This window comes from Lactuca saligna, chromosome 1, assembly GCF_052625555.1.
Source record: "Lactuca saligna cultivar CGN05327 chromosome 1, ASM5262555v1, whole genome shotgun sequence".
In the NCBI taxonomy this organism is placed as follows: domain Eukaryota; kingdom Viridiplantae; phylum Streptophyta; class Magnoliopsida; order Asterales; family Asteraceae; genus Lactuca; species Lactuca saligna.
The window spans coordinates 45143024-45163579 of NC_136417.1; the positions used below are offsets into that span (position 1 = coordinate 45143024).

At 33.3% G+C, this 20556-nt stretch overlaps 3 protein-coding genes across 3 annotated transcripts; 2 read left to right on the top strand and 1 right to left on the bottom strand.

The window, feature by feature from the left end:
- Positions 1-3639: 3639 nt before the first annotated feature.
- Positions 3640-6808, bottom strand: LOC145005609 (AP2-like ethylene-responsive transcription factor TOE3). The gene is made up of 10 exons (XM_078964724.1): positions 6282-6808; positions 5763-5788; positions 5625-5655; positions 5443-5530; positions 5188-5333; positions 4961-5005; positions 4753-4856; positions 4526-4668; positions 3949-4003; positions 3640-3854 (listed from the first exon to the last, which is right to left on the bottom strand). The coding sequence occupies exons 1-10, from the start codon at positions 6785-6787 to the stop codon at positions 3640-3642; spliced, it is 1359 nt and encodes a 452-aa protein (XP_078820850.1). The 5' UTR covers positions 6788-6808.
- Positions 6809-9993: 3185 nt separating this feature from the next.
- LOC145005616 (protein FAR1-RELATED SEQUENCE 12-like) lies at positions 9994-11407 on the top strand. The gene is made up of 3 exons (XM_078964731.1): positions 9994-10242; positions 10307-10556; positions 10638-11407. The coding sequence occupies exons 1-3, from the start codon at positions 9994-9996 to the stop codon at positions 11405-11407; spliced, it is 1269 nt and encodes a 422-aa protein (XP_078820857.1).
- A 6033-nt stretch (positions 11408-17440) lies between these two features.
- On the top strand, positions 17441-19624 carry LOC145005624 (multicystatin-like). Its single transcript, XM_078964742.1, has 6 exons — positions 17441-17730; positions 17988-18179; positions 18456-18462; positions 18571-18611; positions 18676-18948; positions 19166-19624. Exons 1-6 carry the CDS (start codon positions 17515-17517, stop codon positions 19361-19363), a joined length of 927 nt encoding a protein of 308 aa, XP_078820868.1. The 5' UTR covers positions 17441-17514; the 3' UTR covers positions 19364-19624.
- The last annotated feature ends 932 nt before the right edge of the window (positions 19625-20556 follow it).

Here is a 20556-nt window from a genome sequence, read left to right on the forward strand (position 1 = left end):
GCCCAACTCATGAAACCTTCACTAACACTGCGGTCGCCTTGCGTATGCTGACAGACATAACATCAGATTCGATAGACAGTCGAATAATTGATTCTACCTTAAGCCCACAACCAATAATGGAACAGGAAGTAAGGCTAAATCAAGCATTCTATGGCTATATAATCTTAGTTATATACAATCATGATGTATACACTTAGAAACTATAGTAATAATGTCAGTATCATATAACATAAACAAAAAATCCGCAAGGCTATCAGGCATAACAAATTAGGCAATTTTATCATGCAATTCCTGAAGAACCCTAGCCTATAAACTAACATGCAGTTCTAACACGTTAACAAATCACCAATATACATATGACAAGTGTGGGTATTTTGGTGGATAACTTTCTCTTGATCTCCAACTGACTATACACATCACATCCTTCCTTTTAAATGTTATTATTATTATTATTTTAGAAAAATGTTGTGAAAAATCTTTTGCAGATCCATAGTTTGAGTCTGGAATCACATGAATGTTCATCCAGATCCCTCAAAGTAGGGTTTTGATACTATTTTTAACGTCCAAAAACAATAGTAAAATTTTTCATTTTTTCCAAAGACATCCTCAGAAAAACCATTAGTCATCCAATTCGTTGTTTCAAAACATAGTTATAAAATCAGAGTATCAAATAATATCTCTCAAACATATATTCACGAGATGATATGTATAGTCAAGCCTTCGTATTCCTCTGATCTTATGAAGTACCTGAAACATTTAAAACCACAACTATAAGCAAAAACTTAGTGAGTTCCTTAAAATACCCCACACAACAATAGACATACAATGGATGCACACATGAGCCTTCAGTCTGATTGGACCATCTCGCAAGGCCTATAGTACACCTAGACCGCTCTCTTAAGCCTACAACATATAGCTGGATCGCTTTCTTGAGCCTATAGCATGGGGCTAGAGTATCACCTGGACTGCCCGAGTATCTTGGCCTACAACACAGAGCAGAATCGTCTCAACCCAACCACAATATGTTAACATACGCAAACAAACAGACAATAAACCTGTAAATATAGGTAATCATAATAGATCTACCAAACTAGCATATCAGTACAATATAACAACATCTTGAACACAAGGATACATAATACAATACATAGTATAGTGAGAAAACTCACCTTACAATAATATAACTCACATGAAACAAAGATTGGTGCTACGAGCCACCTATACAACAATCAAAGGTACATCCTCAATCTATAGCCTAAAAACCCTCCAGTTGACCAAAAGTCAACTTTATCAAAAAGTCAACAAAAAACAGTTAAAGTTAACACCGAAAAATCAACTCAACTGGCCACCTTGTCATGGCCAGGCATCTGCCACATCATGGCACTCTTACGACAGAATAGTCACGTCAAACCCCATTCACCACGACATGTTAAGCATATCGCCACTTCGTGGGAACGGTTCCTGGATAACTCAATGGATTAAACCCTTAATCCATTAAGCAACTTACTCATCTTTTCCAGAAAGCTTCCTTACACCAAAAAAATCCTTTAAAAAACCTTACTTTATGGATGTGCATGTCCAATGCTTGTCTTGAACTTTAGTTAGGTCAAGAATGGTGAAAATGAGGTCAAAACCTCATTCATGGGGATCAAAACTCTACCGAACATCACATCTGAAACATGAAACCACAAAGGGACCTTAAGGATCCAGAAAGTTGAAAACTTTATGAAATCCGTCTACTCAAATCATCTTAAACATGAAGAAAAGTGCATAAGAGTCTAAATCTAGAACAGGGGCACATAAATGTAGAAACTTGAGGACTTACAAAAGTCCATAATGTATGCAAGAAGGTGATAAGGAGGTTTGCTTGTTGGATCTATGCACCAAGAACACCTTTTTCTTCTTCAATACCACTAAACACCACAAAAAAACCCCTTCAAGATGTCAACAATGGAGGCTAGGGTTGCTTTAGGTCGAAAGAGAGGTGATAGAGGCTTAGGATGATCAAAGTCTAGCCATTACATCCCTTGAATATAACATAAAACCCAAAAAATTAGGGTTTGCATGTTGACCGCCGCCACGTCGTTGATGGGTTTGGAGCAATACATCAATCCTATGGTGTACATGAAAACCCTAATAACTTTTGGATCTAGTTTGTTTAAAGAACATGCAATTGAATATCCAAATCCATAAACCCTAGATCTAGCATACAACTAATCATATTAACATAAAATAAGGTTTAGATCTAACCTTTGATTGTTATATAGCAATAACAATCAATCCTTAGCTTCAGAAAGCTTAGTGCCTCAAGTGTTGCACCTCTAATGGAGTTATAAACACCACTAAGCAATAAGAATGAAGAGGAAAGAGAGGGGAGGCATCAAAAACGGCTTGAAACCCTAATCCAAGTGTTAGCCACGTTTTTGGGTCTCAATGGGTCTTTATATAGGTAGGCAATTAGGGTTATCAAGTTAGGAAACCCTAATTTGACTGCTTAATCCATAAGCAGCCCATGGACCCCTTCTAGAACATGCCTTGGACGATTTCTAATGGGCTTCCCCATAGAATTCGTCCAACCTATTATTCCAAGGTGATCCATAGCCCAATTGCAATTGTCTTATAATTACAATTCTAGTCCCCTAAGTTTAATTAATCTTTTTAGCCACAAAATTAATTCTTGACTAATATTAATTAAACAATATGATTTTTCCTTTAATATATTATTCTTATAATATATTAATAAATCATAATTAAACATTTCTCTTCTTAATTCATCCTATATGTTGTTATGGTGAAGGCAACCCAAAATGATCATGCTCATAATCGGATAAGTACATACTATAATATTTATGGACTTAGACACTAATCCAACAATCGTGACATAAAGCTTGTCATGTCGTGGCACACACAAAATGTGCGGTCCATCTTAGCTAGCACCATGTCATGGTAGTTCCTCCACCACATCGTGGTTGCTACAAAATCCACATTTGAAGTCTTTAAATTGCCATAAACACAAAAGATGTATTTACCTGGAACGGGCATTCCGGGAAATCTAATATCAACTTCTCAACCATGAGCATGACAATATAGAGCAATAGAAATTCACATTAAAGAGGAGGAACTTCACATTACATACATCAAGAACCAATGTAAAGGTATAATTTTATAATGTAAACCTTAGTATTTATCATGATCTTACTCATTCAAAATATTGTATTCTGAACTATTTCTTTTATTACTATAGGAAAACACGTTTCATTGCAATTATGCAACCTTTTCCTCTTGCTGTTTAGCATAACAAACCTCAAAATAGTTCAAATATTCTAATTTATGATTTATTCATGAATGTTTGAAAAGTGTTATAAACGACATTGTTTCAATTCAATCTTTTACTATGAACGTACTCGTGAACGAAACCCCATGCAAAATTATCTATTCATATTACAAGTTAAATCCACGCATATATATTAAGTAAATTAACATACACAAATAACATCTTACAAAAATTATTTTGATAACACTACTAACTAATACTTCGTCAAGGTAACATTTTTTTCATGTTATGGGTAAACCAACAACCTGTTAATTTCTCCTTCAACTACATAAAAAAAAAATGATGTGCTTCATCTACTTGTACCTTCAACCTCTACAGTAGTACAATGGAATGTTGTTGACATTGTAGGGACAGTGAGGAATGGGTGGTGCAGGAGCAGGAGCAGCCGGTGATGGTGAATTACCGAATCCTGATGATGCTGCAGCCGGCAGGAATGAAGCTGGTGGTGTAGCTCCGCCGCAATGAGCCTTCACTTGCCTTGCTGCCAACGGAGCCAAGAACTCTGTGGTGGCAGAATTAACTAGTTGATTATAAATTTTATATATAAGATATAATCTCTAAACAATTTATTGACTAGAAATATTTACAATAGAAAAAGTAGAAGTACGTAACACCTGTCAATCTTTCTCCCATTCCGTGGCTTAGAGGATAATTATCAATTGTTGTTCCCTAGTTTCCAACAATTTCATTTATAAAATGATACGTTAGATTATATATTATCTGTACCTGGCAAAAGAATTTAAAAGAGAAAAAGTAATCTAATAAAATTGACATAAGAGTTACCAACTTACCATATATCCTCATGTCTAGACATTATTTAATGACTTACACCCCGTTCCCGAGTTGTAGCAGAGAAAAGAAGAGAAGATAAAAGAAAGTAAGGAGAAAAAAGAAGAGAAGAGAAAGGAAAAGAAATTTGTGTTTTGTGTTTCCGAGTTGGAGAGAAATGGAAGGAAAGTTAAACATTTTGTTGTTTCTCTTCAAATCCTTCCAAATCGGAAGGAAAGTTAGGAGGGAAAGTGATCCCTCCATTTCCTTGCACTTCCCTCCTTTAATGAAACTCGGGAACACCAATTTCTCTTACTTTCCACCCATTTCCTTTCTTTTCTCTCTTTAAATTGAACTCGGAAACGAGGTGTTAATGTTAATTTTTTTAAATTAAATTATATGATAAAAAGTTGAAAATATTACCGTAGTTATTGCGGCGTGTGAAGACATGTCACCTAAAATATAGTTGATCTCGTGCATGCTGCGGAAGGTGTCGTTGACTTTAACGCCTTCTGTTAAAGACGGAGGAGCGATACCCAGGTTCAAATCCACGTAATCAGTTTTATCTGTTTATGAAAATAAGTAAAAAGTTAACTTAAAAAAATTTCATCCACACACTCATAAAATCGCTATTTAAGGAAATAATTTACCTCCATTGTCTGTCTCAAGACTAAGCTCACCTTCATATGAGCTAGGCTCAAAGTTGGTGATCGCTTCTCTCCCGTTGCATTTTATTGCAGCCTTGTCATAAGCCCTAATCAATTCAAAAAAATCACACATGTTAATAAGTAAATCATCAAAACAACCATAATTGGGAGACAATCAAGTTAATTAATTAAGGGAATTGTAGGAATTAACCTTGCAGCTTCGATTTCACTATCGAACAATCCAAGATAGATATATCTACAAACCAAAAACGTGTGACAACAAATATCGTCACCCTCCACAATATTTTTAGTTAATATTAGATAAGAGTTATTTTTTTGTACTTTTTTGAGAAAATAACAAATCTACCAAACTTTTTTCAAAATTTAATTCTATCTCATTAATTACACAGATCCAACCCGCTAAATGACAAAACTCACTTTTTCCCAAGAAATTGGCCCATTCGAGCTTCCCAACGACCACATTTGTGTAGGGTAACACCTCTATACTTTGAGCTTCCTCTTGAGAATCCAGTGCTTTGACGACGAAGTATATGCACAAACTCTTCCTTGGTCAGGTTTTTTATCTGTGTAACATAAGATATACATAAATTAATTAACAGCATATTCGTTGGGATTTTCAACTGATTATAAGAAACAAATTTTAAGTTATACATCAAATTTAGTTAAATTAACCTGATTCAAGTCGTCCTCGTAATCGCTTATATTGAAATTAATGTCAGCATCAACACCGCGAAATTTTATAGCAGCCCGATCATATGCCCTGTAGAAAAATATATATCAGGTTTATAAAATTTTACATGATTAAATGATGAAACTAATGTCAGAAAACTGAAAAAGTGTAGAAAGATATTTACCTAGCAGCAGCATGTGCAGTATCAAATCCACCTACAAAAATAATTAAGAATATATATAGAATTCAAATAAGTATTAATTAAACATATACATAATGAAATAGAATGGGATTTCAATGCTACGTATGATTGCTTAATTACCGAGATAAACTTGTTTCCCACAATCCCTGCAGAAAACGTATAGAAATTCAAACATAAGTAAATGTAACAATGAAGTATCAATTTTTTATTATATGTGGTAATTAATATGTTAATAATTTTTTTTTACGTACAATACTCTATTATTAGAGGTTAATATTAAAGAAATACACCATGTTTTCACTCTTACAGCTTATAGTCTTTTGACAATTTAACTGAACATACTATATACTATTTAACCTATTCATTTTTTTAATCAAATTAAAAACTTAACGTTTTATTGAACACGTATAGCATTTTATGTAATGTTTCACATAAAATGATAAAACATTGAATGAAATGGTAAAATAACGAAGATATATTGTTTTTTTTTTTTTTTTTGCAACTATGTATCTTTCTTTAATAAATCATAAAAACCATCTTATCTATTTTCTTTCTGACTAAAAAAATTATTAGTATTTTAAAGTAATGGATGTTGGGTATAGTTACACAAAATCAAAAAAGATCGATGTATTAACTAACCAAATATGTGATTCCCATCTTCCTGTTCTTCGATAAAACGTAACACCACGATACTGAGAACTTCGAGACCTCGGTCCTCTCCTACTTTTCTTCACCTGTTGTATATGCTGCTGATGCTGCAGCTGTTGTTGTTGTTGCCTCAACATGAATACTCTATCGTCATCGCCATTATCCAACCAATGCTGCTGAATGAAGCCACCGCCACCGCCACCACCACCAATCGCCGGAAAGAGCTGCTTTGTAACCACCATATGATCTGACCTATGCTCCTGAAATTCTTCTAGATTATTCTGTTTCAGTATCTCAAAACCATACGTGAGATTCGAGCAGGAGTGCGAGTGCGAGTGTGAGTGTGAGAGCTCCTCGTCGCCGGTGTTACTCACGACGGAAGAATTTGAAGTGCCAACAGATAGCTCAAGGATCTGCTTATTCCTGCCGCCATCCTCCTCCATATATTCCGACGACATCAAATCGGTCTGGTAAATACTTAGGTTAAGGTCTAACATCACGTCAATTGTTTCAAATCTTAACTAATTACACACACTGCCAAATTAAAACCTGCACACATGTACACATTAAACTATAATTTGATCAATCACATATCAACACGAATATAGAGGATGAGAAGAATTGATAGTTTAGATCTTACTCGGTCGGAGAAATTTATAAGTGGAAAAAGAGTAGTAATCTAGCATCAACACCGGCGGTTGTCTGCTTTCTTATAGAGTATTTTTCTAGAGAGAGAGAAAGAGAGAGAGTGCAAGCTGTTAGCTAGGTAGGGGCAGATTAAGGATGTTAATGGTGGCGCGTGAAAGAATTTGAAGATGGAAAGGAGGTGGGTTAGTTAGTAAAAGTTGAAAATGGGAGGGTGTCGAACCATCAACCCAACCAAAACATACCAAAAGAAGGCAAATCGCATAATGTGGGTCGGTGTGGTTTAAGAGATTTGACGAATCATGATGTTGCTTAACTTAGGCTTGGTGTTTTAAATCTCCAATTAAGCATATGTTTGGTGATTTTTTTTTTAACAACAAATGCAATCTATAACATCTCCTTAATTCCATATATATATATATATATATATATATATATATATATATATATATATATATATATATATATATATATATATATATATATATATATAGTCACACTTCAACTTTCAACCTTAAGAAATAATTTCTTAAGTATATGTATGATAGAAAGAAGTATATGTTTGATGATTTACATTAAAAAAAAAGACAAAATTGCAAATTTGATCCCTGTGGTATGTCCAAACTAACATGTTTGGTCCAAAATGGGTTTGACTTGCAAAGATGGTCCAATAGTTTCTATTTGTTACGAGTTTAGTCCAATGGCTTAACAGCCGTTACCAAGCTCCCGTTAATTTATCCATGCCCCTCTCACTTAAGGGTATTTTAGTCCATTAATCCCTGTAACCGTTCCCGCTAAAGCTCAATAAAAGCAGTTTCTCTCCTCCCCAATAAAGTAGACCGTCGTTCTTTACGAAGATCAATAAAAGCCCTAGACACAAAATCAGTTCTGTTAGTTAAGCTGCGTAGAGATTATCGGTGGATGAACATAACAATGTGGCACGTAAGGTTGTTAAACACACCCTTCAACCCCAAGGTTGTTTATGGTACGTAATTTGCCCTTTTTCATCTTTTGATTTCTTGATTTTTTTTAAGTAAGTCCAACTGAGGTGTTTTTTTTTTCTTGTTTTGAAGATGGACACCCAACATTGTTTACCATTAAGTTGTACCATGGAGGTGAGTTCACCAAGTACCCTGATGTTCATTACATTGATGGAACTGTAAACTATGTTGACATGGTAGACATAGATGAGTTTTCAGTTCATGAGCTCGATGCAATCATGAAGGGTTTTAGATATGGGGTTCCTCCTGTTATATACTACCATTTTCTTGTGCCTGGTGGAGACTTCCACTTTGGTCTTCGCCCTTTAGGAAATGATCAAGATGTTGCAAACTTTTCTCAATATGTCAGTGAGCACAAAGTGATGAAGGTATACACAGAGCATGGTGAAACAAGACTACTCACCTATTTCTTGAATCCTAAGCCTGTTACCAAGGTTACCCTTGTACAGTTAGATGAACCACATGAGGATGAGCAACATATTGATGAAGCTCCTGATGACCAATCAAAGGAAACACCTGTGATGACTACACCTACTGATAATTTAGTTGATGTGGTGCCCACTCAAGCAAACCAACCTGAAATCTAAGTTAATGAAATAGTTCAAGTCGTATCCTTATCACCTGGATATAATAGGAGAAGGGGTATGAGCAAGGATGGAGTGATGGCATCTTGCAGTAAGAAAATATACTTTGATGATATTGGTGAGACTGAACAGATAGCCAAAGACTTTGTTGAGGCAACTACTGATTTTGATATTGGACTCTACCAACAAATACTACAAAGCAATGTTGATGGAGTCAATGGCACTGACATGCATGATGTCAATGAACCTCAGATGGATGAAGAAATCCAACCTCAAATGGATGAAGAAAACCAAGCTCAGATGGATGAAGAAAACCAACCTCAAATGAATGACTTTTGGGATTTTGACTATCAAACTGATGCTTTTGTCCAAGATGGAAGTGAAAACCAACCTCAGTCTAACATGGATAGTAGTGGAAAAGAAAATGTAAGTGAGGTTGAAAGTAAAGAAAGAAGTGAAACAGAGCAGGAAGATGATAGTGATGATAGTGATTATTGGGTGGATGAAGATAATGTAATTGAAGATATTGAAGTTGATATGAGGGATTTTAACATGAGCATTGATACAGAAGTAGAGTTCTTAGATAAAAGGGTTAGGAATCCTAGACAACATGAGAGTGATGAAGAAGAAGATGAGTTAGATGTCATTGACAATGATGCTTTTGATTCCATGGATGAGGATTCTAACCAGGATAGGAAGAGAAGAGCAGTTTTGCAACAACTAAGTAAGGAAAAAAGTTGTTCTTTAGGTGAGGTTCATAAGTGTCATTTTAAAATAGGTCAAAAGTATAACAGTAAGCAGGAGTTGAAAGAGAACATCAAAATGCATGCATTGGAAACAAAAAAGAATATTGCATTTAAAAAAAATGACAAATCCAGATTGAAGGCCATATGTAATGGAGTTGTGGCATTTACTAATGATGGAGTTGGTGGACCTACCCAAGCTGAAAAAAGTAAAGGGAAAATTAAAGGGAAAAGTAAAGGGAAAAGTAAAGAAAAGGACAAACAAGGTGGTACAAGTCAGGAAAAAGCAGATTCTTCTTGTCCTTGGATGTTACATGCCTCGAGGTCTACAGATGCAAGCAGCTGGTACATTAAAACATATGAAGACAAACACACTTGTATGAATACAAGGAAGGTGAGAGCTACAACAGCAAAGTTTATGTCCAAACAAATCATGGATCAAGTAGAATCCAACCCTACTATCCCAGTTAAAGCTCTCCAAGAACAATTACAGAAGAAGTATGGAGTGGGCTTCTTAATCCATAAAGTTTTTAGAGCTAAAGCAGATGCAAAAAAGATTGTAGTGGGTGATTACAAAAAACAGTATGAAGTTCTGAGAGACTATATCCTTGAGTTGTAGTCAACCAATCCTGATACCACAGTCAAATTAGAACTTGGAGATGTTTCAGAATCTAATTTGGTGAATTGCACTTCAAGATGTTTCAAAAGAATTTATGTTTGTCTAGGAGGGATGAAGAAGGGATTCAAAGCTTGTTTAAGAGATTTCTTAGGGCTAGATGGGGCTCATATGAAAGGCCCTTATCCAGGCCAGATCTTAACTGCAGTTGGATTAGATTCCAACAATGGCATATACCCACTTGCATATGCCATTGTAGAGATTGAAAACTGCGAATCTTGGAAGTGGTTCCTTGAATGTCTTGGTGATGACTTGGATCTACATGCTATGTCTAATTTCACTTTTGTTAGTGATCGACAAAAGGTAATGGTTGTTTATTTATTATTTTTATTGTTTATTTTGTTAATCATGTGTAATTTGTTGCCAGGGTTTGCTACAAGCAGTTAGTCAACTGTTCCCATGTGCTGAGCATAGGTTCTGTCTCAGACATATACATGAGAACATGAAGAAACAATGGAGAACTAAGGAATATAAAGATCACCTTTGGGATTGTGCCACAGCTACAACAGTGCCAGAGTTTAACCATTTCATGCACAAATTCAGTTTATATGACAAATCAGCATATGAATGGTTGAAGTCAATACCACCACAACATTGGGCAAAAAGCCATTTCACAGGTAAGCTATTATGACCCTTTTACCCTTTTACCATTTTACCCTTCACATAACTTTATGACACTTTCACCCTTTTCTATACAGGGAGAGCAACCACAGACATGCTGTTAAACAACCTTTGTGAGGTGTTTAATGGCAAGCTAGTTGATGGGAGAGACAAACCAATTATTAGCTGCTTGGAGTTTATTAGGGAATATATGATGAAAAGGATATGCAATGTCCTCAAGGTGCAACAAAAGTGTTTAGGCCCACTCACCCCAACAACAACAAAGATCATGGAGAAGAATGAAGCAGTTGCTACTCAGTACATTGCAGAATGGTGTGGTGATGAAAAATACCAAGTCAAAGGCCCATGGAATGATCAACATGTTGTTGATATGCATGAAAGGGTATGCAGCTGCAGGAAATGGGAATTAACAGGTATCCCTTGCAGACATGTGATTTCTGTGTTGTATAACAAAGCAGATCATGGTGAGTGTGTACAAGAGCTCCATACTTATGTCCACAAGGTGTACTGGCTACAAACTTGGAAAACGGCATATGGGTACAAGGTGGAACCAATTAAAGGTCGGGCACTGTGGCCTAGAAGTGAGTGTCCAATGCAGATCACACCTCCCCCACATTGTAATCAACCTAGGAGACCCAAGAGGAAGAGAAGGCAATCCATGGAGGAGAAAAGTCAAAGCAAGAGTCAAAGTCAGAGTCAAAGGTCAGATGTTGGTCCCAGTGAGATTCATGGTCATGGTCCACATGGTAGTGGGAAACTAACAAGAAAGTTTGTTAGTGTGACTTGTAGTAAGTGTGGAAACAAAGGGCAGAACTCCAGGACATGCAAAGGTCAGGGAGGGACTTGATGGTCTATGTTGGTTTTATCTTTTGGTTTGACTGTATTGAACAACTTTGGTTTGATTCCTAGATGCAGGATGTCTTTTGTTGCAATAACCTTGTTTTCAATTAACTTATGACATGTATTTTGAAGATGGTAATAGGTATTATGTCTTTAGTATGCTTTTGTGTTAACTACATATGGATGCATTATATGTTATCTTTAGAAGGTTATGTATGAACAATAGAACAAATCCATAATTGGTCAATAGATACCAAATTTTCATTAAACATTACTTTGCATTACAACAATGTTCTACATTAGCAAAAAAAATACTTAAACCAGACACATATACCCCTATCCTATTACAAAAGATAACCACAATCAACCTGTGGACTTACAACAAGAACAGCAACACAACAACAAAAAAATCCAACTATAGACTAGGTAATACTTCAACATAGTTGCTTGTTCTTTGATCTTCTCCATTGCTTTTTCATGCTTGCTTGCTTGTTCTTTTATATCATCCATTGCTTTTCGTAGCTTATTGATTGTCCTAAGCAGCCCTGGTATTATAACTTTGGAACGAGCACACATGGGTTCATCATACCACCCAATAAACCCACATGATGAATTTTTGAAAAAAAGAAGAAAGAAACATTAGATCATCAGGGAGTAGTCTTCAAAATAAAGTTTAACACACTTACCGGGTCAGGACATCCCCAAAATCGGCGCCCTGGGTTGTTATCTGTCCACGATGTCCGAACTATCGCCCACTTTCTGCAGACGCACATCACCATTGTCGATGGAGAAGATGAAATCACAGGGGGGTGATCGATGGAGAAGATGAAATCAGAGAGGGAGTGATAGTTAGGGCTTATTGCTGGAGACGAGAATAGAGACGTTGTAGTCTCTTTATGGACTAAATAATAATAAAATAATAAAGGGGCTAGATGAATGGACTAAAATACCCTTAAGTGAGAGGGGCATGGGTAAATTAACGGGAGCTTGGTAACGGCTGTTAAGCCATTGGACTAAACTCGCAACAAATAGAAACTATTGGACCATCTTTGCAAGCCAAACCCATTTTGGACCAAACATGCTAGTTTGGACATACCACAGGGACCAAATTTGCAATTTTATCTAAAAAAAATCTAACTTATAAAAGATAATATTTAATAAAGATTAACGGATAAGCTAGTTGTAAAGTATTAAATACATAAAAAAAATTGTTTAAAATAATATTAAAAATAATTAAAAGTGTATATTTAAAAGTTTTTTAAAAAAACTCCTTAATATCTAGTTTAAGTAGTTTTAGTTTTTCTAGTTTAAGTAATTTTAAGAAAACTAGTTTATAAATTACTTTTTAACTTGCAAAAAATAAACTTAAAAAAACTTAAAAAATAATTTAAATGTGACACCTTTATGTAATAATTACAAAAATAATCTTTTTAACTTTTAGAAATACCATAATTTTTTTTAAATTATCGAAATTACCATCATATATAGAAATTGATTTAAGATAAAATTATTTTTATTTTGAACCTTTTTTATATACATCAAAAAGTAAATTTTTTAGACACACATATACAAAAAAAGGAAATAAAATAAATAAAAACATTTAGAAGTATATTTTGGACTAAACATTGTATATATATTTAATATAAAAATCTCGATAAGAAGAATATGTAGCTTGAACATATCAAACTACATCTTTATATATATATATATATATATATATATATATATATATATATATATATATATATATATATATATATATATATATATATATATATATATATATATATATTATAGCAATCCACATATATTTATCTAATAAATACGTATTAATGTTTGTCGAGATGATTTTTGGTTTTTGGTTTTTGGTTATTTGATATGACCAATAAGAAAGCAACAAAAAGTCACCGTGGGTAGAATCTGATGGACAGAACTCAGAGTAGTAGTACCTCATTTAGAAAACAGCACAACACAGTGGGTATTGTCTTTGATTAGATTACACAAGAACAACGGCTTTTTGGGAAAAACAACATTGGAATGTCGCAATAGGGTTGGGAATAAATAAAGGCCCATAAATAAATACTATTCTGGTTATGTATAAAAAATAAACCAAAGTTCTTTAAGGCAATTTTATTTAAAAGATTACATTTATATAATTTATAAAATATATACATGCAGAACAATAAATAATTCAACCAATATAAAGACATCCAGTGTTGATAATCATAATTTATGCAAAGAGCTCGTACAAACTACAAACGTATACAAGACTCTAAGTACAACTTGACAAAATGCATGTAAACTACATTTCAGGTTTATAATTCACTTGAACTTCTTTTTCCTATAGATGTTAAGAAAACCGGTTATTAATATAACATTACAAATCTACAAAAATTAAATAATTGTACTTACAGTCTCGTATACGTTGTAGTTTGTGACAAATTAAGCCTTGAGATTTTCAAGACTTCAAGATTGATACATAAAAAGCACATTATGCATTCATGCTTTTATGTTATTATTCCATATAAATATATCATTTTATCATTCATTTAACATCCTCAAATTTAATAGGATATGTGTTGTATTATGATGATCTTATGGGTGTTAGTGCTAACAAGCTCATTCCATGTTTAGGACTTTGAAGAGTCATGTATTTATGTCATGAATGTTCAAACATGGAACCAATTAAGCACTAATAATGGTATGTGATGAAATCAAGTGATGATTTATGTTATAAGATGGAATGCAAATAAAAGGAAATAAAATGTGTGTTTACAAGTATCAATGGATATGGACTAACGGATCAATGATGGTTCAAATGTTTAAGTTGGGGCATAATAAAAATTTTAAGCACGATGTTAGAAAACTAAAATAAAAAAGACAATTTTTTCCCGAAAATCGATAGACCACTTTTTATGTGAATCGAACAACTCAGTTTAAACATTAATGATACTAAGATGGGCTTAAACCTATATATGCAATATGTCCAATAATAAGCCAATGGCCATAATATGAGCCCAACACTATTAAATAGACCCAAGTCACCCAGCACTTGAATAACATGATACATCTAAGTCCAATATAATTAAAGAACCAAATACTAAGATATACCCAATTTAATGAAACTTTTTATATTGCACATAAAAATATAAAATTTACTGACACTCTTAGCACAAGGATTTTTTTTAGGTAGCATTTGGTGGGAGAAATCGAAGTGGACTGGACACGGAACAAAGTTTTTTGGAAGGTGCTTGGTATCAATGAAATAGAACTAAAATAAGGTATTTATCAAGTCAATAAGGTTACCATTAAAAGTCCTTTTCTTAAAATGACATTTTATAAGAGATATTTTTAAAAAATCAAAAGTTGTTTTAAAAAAATATTTGGTTTAACTTTTACATGTAAAATGACATGTTTACATATTTAAAATTATTTAATAATTTACATATACTATTTTATACTTAACAATTTTTTTAAACACATATTATAATTTTGTAAACATTTTATTATAAAATATAAAATATAAATTTCTTTTAAATATTCCTGATTTTTTTTATTAGACCATGATAATATTAAAAACGTTCATACAAATTGTAAATAATTCATAAAAAATATCATAGATTATATTACATTCGTCTTCGCAATGTGATTACATCTTGTGCAATAATATCTCGTATCGCTGTCATATATAAATCATCATCACTCGTGCGACGTGTACTTGGATCTTCTTTGTAAACTTCACCACTAGTATCATCTCGTATGGGATTGTAAGATTTTTGTTGTGCCCTATTAAACACTTCATCAAACCTACCAACATTTCTAATATAGTTATGGATCGTCATCGATGCTATCATAATTTTCACTTGGTTCTTATACATGTAATTAATATGCATATCTCTTAATAACGCTCACCTAGCTTTCCACACTTCAAAAGTTCGTTCAATGATATTTCGCAATGATGAGTGGAGATAGTTAAATTTCTCTTTCGGTCCACGAGATTCACGAATAGCAGCCGAGTGTCCACGTTGAAAATATGGTAAATGATAACGAATATTTGTGCCTTTGTATGGAGCAAGATACCCTCTACTATTTGGATATCCGACATCAACAACGAAATATTTATATGTAAATAAAACAAACAAATTATTTTTTCGTTTCAAAAAAGTAGTAAAAATATAAAACTTGTGTTCCAAAAATATATATATACTAACCACCCGTTGGATATGTAAAATTAAGATTTGGTCTCTGTAAGCCTTCATTGAAAATTCTTGTGCCATGTGCAATCCCCTTCCAATTGGCCTATACAAATGTAAAACACATGTTAAAATCCCTTTCAACCAATGTACTTCGCTTTCTCGTTTTGTGGAACTGATGCCCTCACATATGTCCTATCTGTAATACCAATGCAATCCTTCAAATACTAAAATATATCATAAACAAATCATTTGTTAAAGAATGACTACTAAGAAAATGAACAAGATCAAACACATTTTATATTGACAAAAATACCCTTTTCAAATCCAACAGATACACTACAAACACTACAAACATCTATATGGGTAACTCATATCAAAATTCAAAAGTATTAATTACAATATATTGTTTAATAAAAAGTAATAGGACATGTTTTTTGGATTAATACTTTTGAATTTTGATTAATATTTTTGAAATTTTCCTATTACTTTTTATTAAACAAGATATTGTAATTAATAGTTTTGAATTTTAATATGAGCTACCTATGTAGATGTTTGTAGTGTTTGCAGTGTATCTGTTGGATTTGGAAAATAATCTTTCTACCTTAAACATTTATATACAAAGTGAGAAATCCTTCTAACTTAAACTATTTATAAACAATTTTACAAATATACAACTTTTTTTAAATTGTTAAGTATTAATATTCTGAATTGAAAACAATAATAGCAAATGTGAAATGACCATATATAAAGTAAAAATATACGAGCAAACATTCATGATTTCAATGTTAAAAGCATTATCATCTCCTCCACCTTCACCCTTAAATAATGTCATTAATATTATTTTTTTTTTCATTTAAATGCATAACAATATTAATAATAACAAGCTCAAAAAATAGTATTCTTATTTATATTTTTAATAATAATAATAATAATAATAATAATAATAATAATAATAATAAAAATAATAATAATAGTTATGTTTGTAGAAAAATCCTAATAATTTTGTTTACAGAAAAGCTATAATATTTTTTGTTTAAAGAAAAATCCCAATATTTTGGGTTAGTTTACGAAATAGTCAAAAATTAATTTGTTACCAGTTTTAACCAGTCAAATAGGGTAAACTGTAAATTTTTGCCGGTTTTCAGGACTTTTTCGTTCAAAAAAAAATCTTGCGATTAAAGTGTAACTTTTTCTGTAAATATTGGGACTTTCTGAAGATTTTCCTTCATATAAATCAAAAAATAGTTACAAACAATTAAAAAACTCACTAACTAAAAACACTCACCACCCAACCACCACCACTACCTACCATCCATTACCACTGTCCGTCATCACCACCCATCACTAACCACCACCATCACCACCAATTACACCCAACCACCACCCATCACCACCAATCGTGTGGTGGACTCATGGGCAACCTTGGAGGTGGAGATGGAAACCTTAAAAAGCTATAAATATATACTCCACTTAATATAATGATGATTTAAAGTTGAGATGGGACTATTCACTATTCTTCATTCATTAATATATAATGTCAAAAAGTTTGAGGAAGGTGATGAAAAACCTTCAAGTTCTGCACAATTAAGGATTAAAAATGCCGACACAAACACAACTCATTGAAAATCTTTGAATCTGTTAGTCATTTTGACGTAATTTAAATTGGTTCAACTTTCAAAAGTGAGAAGGGCTACATTGAAAAATATAATTTTATCATTTTTTATAACTTAATAAATCATAACGACTTCTTGAATTTACACTTTACTTTATTAAAAAAATGTAAGTAAATTAGGCCGGTGAATTGAAGCCCTCAAAATATTTTAGTTGTTCCTATGGCTTCAAGCAACGACAACTACGCAAACAAAAATAAAAGGTTTTCTGAATCCAGAAACAACGCACCATTTCCAAAATCGAAACCATGAACCCTAACAAATCCAGTGTTGTTGCATCATCCCTAATCATCTCTGCATTCTTGATGTTGGCGTATTTTTATTTGGGGGTTGAAACGGTTGAAGATGATATGATAAATGATCAAAAGACAGGCGGAATTCGTGATATTGCGGACCAATCCGTAAACGGGGCCGAGATGGAAACCCTCGCTCGATTCGCCGTCGAAGAACACAACAAAAAGGAGGTACGAACTAGCCTTCCTATTTCGTTCTGGTTGTAAATGCTTGATAATTTACCATCCAATCAACTTAATATATGTATTGTTTTCATGGATTTTGTGATTAATATCCATCTCGAATTTGAGATTGGATATATTGAAAGATTTGAGGAACGTATGTCACAGATTTAAGATTGGGAATTCGGTTATATATCGGCTTTAAATCCTCTCTCCATCTTTAGTCGTGATCAGCCATTGATTTGCTAATGTATCATTGTATGCAGAACTCATCTCTAAAGTTTTCTAGATTATTAAAGGCAAGAGAGCAGGTGGTGGCTGGTAAGATGTATCATCTGACATTGGAGGCAACAGATGGTGATGGCAAGATAAAAGTATATGAAACTCAAGTTTGGGTGCAGACTTGGAATGACATGAAGCAGATGAAAGAATTTAAGGTTTCTGATGATCCAAATGTCTAGAAGTTAATTGGTGTTAATTTGATGAGCTTAAAAAGTTTTGAGTTGTTGATTGTCTTCCTCTAAGGCCCTGTATATTAAGTTTTTATAGTTGGTTTTATGTAAACAATAATTTACAACTGCAATATGAAATCGGTTTCTAGATAAAACCGAATTTAATAGAGTTTTTAACAATTATAAAGTATGGATTTAGACAATGCCTTAGCTCTTAAGCATTCTATTCAGACACACACAACTTCCTAAACTTTTTTTTTTTCGATGTATTTTTAAATGCAGTGCTTACGTAATATTTTTTTTTCTCAATATGAAATTTTACAATACATTGGCTAACTCACATGAGATTACAAAATGTTTTTTTTTTTTTAATAAATCACTATCTTTTTGGTCATAGTAAATGAAATCGTGATCACTTTTAGTTCATGTGTTAATTCGGTTGGTGAATTCAGAATCCCGAAAAAGTTTTTAAGTGGTTCCTGTGGCTTCAAGCAACAGCTAACTACGCAAACAGAATAAAACTCATCTGAATCCGAAAACACCGCGCCAATTCGAAACTATGAACCCTAACAAATCCCCTTTTGTTTCATCATCGCTGATCATCACTGCCTTCTTGCTGTTCGCCACTTTCGATTTCGGGGTTTGCAGAGTTGAAAAAGGTATGATAAGGTCACAAAAGCTAGGCGGAGTTCGTGATATCACGGAACAAGGCCTCAACGGGATCGAGATAGAAACCCTCGCTCGATTTGCTGTCGAAGAACACAACAAAAAAGAGGTACTGTTTCATGATTTGTACGAGCCTTCTGCCTTCCTATTTTGTTCTCTTTGTCAATATCCCGTAATTTACGATCGAATTTTGTATGTACATGTTTGCTTTTTTACCAATTCACGATTGTTAAAAAAACGTATTTAGCGAAGAGCTTTCTTTCTTTCTTTTGTTGATTGAAGTGATATAGATTAATAATTCTGAATCATATCTGTTATATGTGCAGAACTCCCTTCTCAAGTTTTCTAGATTGATAAAGGCGAAAGAGCAGGTGGTGGCTGGTAAGATGTACTATCTCACATTGGAGGCAACAGATGCTGTTGGAAAGATAAAAGCATACGAAACTAAAGTTTGGGTGAAGCCTTGGATTAACTTCAAGCAGATGCAAGAATTTAAGCAGGTTTCCAATGATCTATTCGTTTAGAAATTGGTGTTAATAAGATACAACTGTCCTTTACTACTCATGTAATCAGTAAAATCTAGCTACTGTTGATTGAACAAGGGCTTTTATGTGTATAAAGTTGTATTGTAGTTGGCTTTATGTAAGCAATTACAACTACAATATGAAATGGTGATCAAATTCCTATATAACTCCTTCAATAATGTGGTCTTGGGGGTTGTATCTTGCACACTGTTCTTGTACTTGACTTCCATGGATAATGACTTTGAAGTATTCTTTTCAATATATTGTGTTCCTTGTTGCTTTTGTTCTATATTCTCTTTCCAGGAAAACAACAATCTGTTTGTAGGAAGGTCTCAAGTAACATAGTTTTCAATGTCATGGTCAAAGGGCACATGTTGTCTCTTTCACAGGAAACATCTAGGATCTTGATTGAATAATTTGAAGTTGAAATGCCATCTGGCATCTGGATGAGTTGAGGCCTTATTTGGATATATCACATGACTATTCTTTTCCTTTTTGTAGATAGCTTTAAATCGACTTGTCTTCTACTTGTTTGTTCTCTTCATCTTTCGCTTCATTTAGTGTTTTCCAAGAAAGTATGTAAAGTCCAATAGCTATTTGATTTCCAACACATCAAATATCACCTCCAAGATTGAACCTTTTACTTAAAAAAACACATAGTGATTGGTTTAAAGATGATACGAATATTGTATCAAAGATATTTGTCCTATTGGTTATAGTATATGTTGAAAATATAATTTTTCCTTCATGTTATATTGAACTGTGAGGCTCTGTAAGTTTTAAAAAAAAAACCAAAGGAATAACAAGAGTTTCATATAAGGTTATATTTTCTAGAGGAAACATGGGTGATAGAAAATCAAATTTCCAATTATACTTGATGGATTTTGCAACTGATTCATTGTTAAATGGTTATTCTGGAAATCTTGACTATGTCTATAATGTAATCCAAGAGGTAGACTTTATACACTGTTCTTGAATTCAACAAGATTGAATACTTTTTTCAAACTATTGAAGTATTGATCTCTTCTATGCTTTTGTTCAATGCTATGTTTCCAGGAAAACAGCGATTTGTTTGTCTGGAGGTCCCACATAACATAGCTTTCAAAGTCATTTTCTCAGGGAACAAATGAACATCTTGGCCCTATGTGGATATATGAAGTGACTAATCTTTTTTCCTTTTTGTCAACAATTTT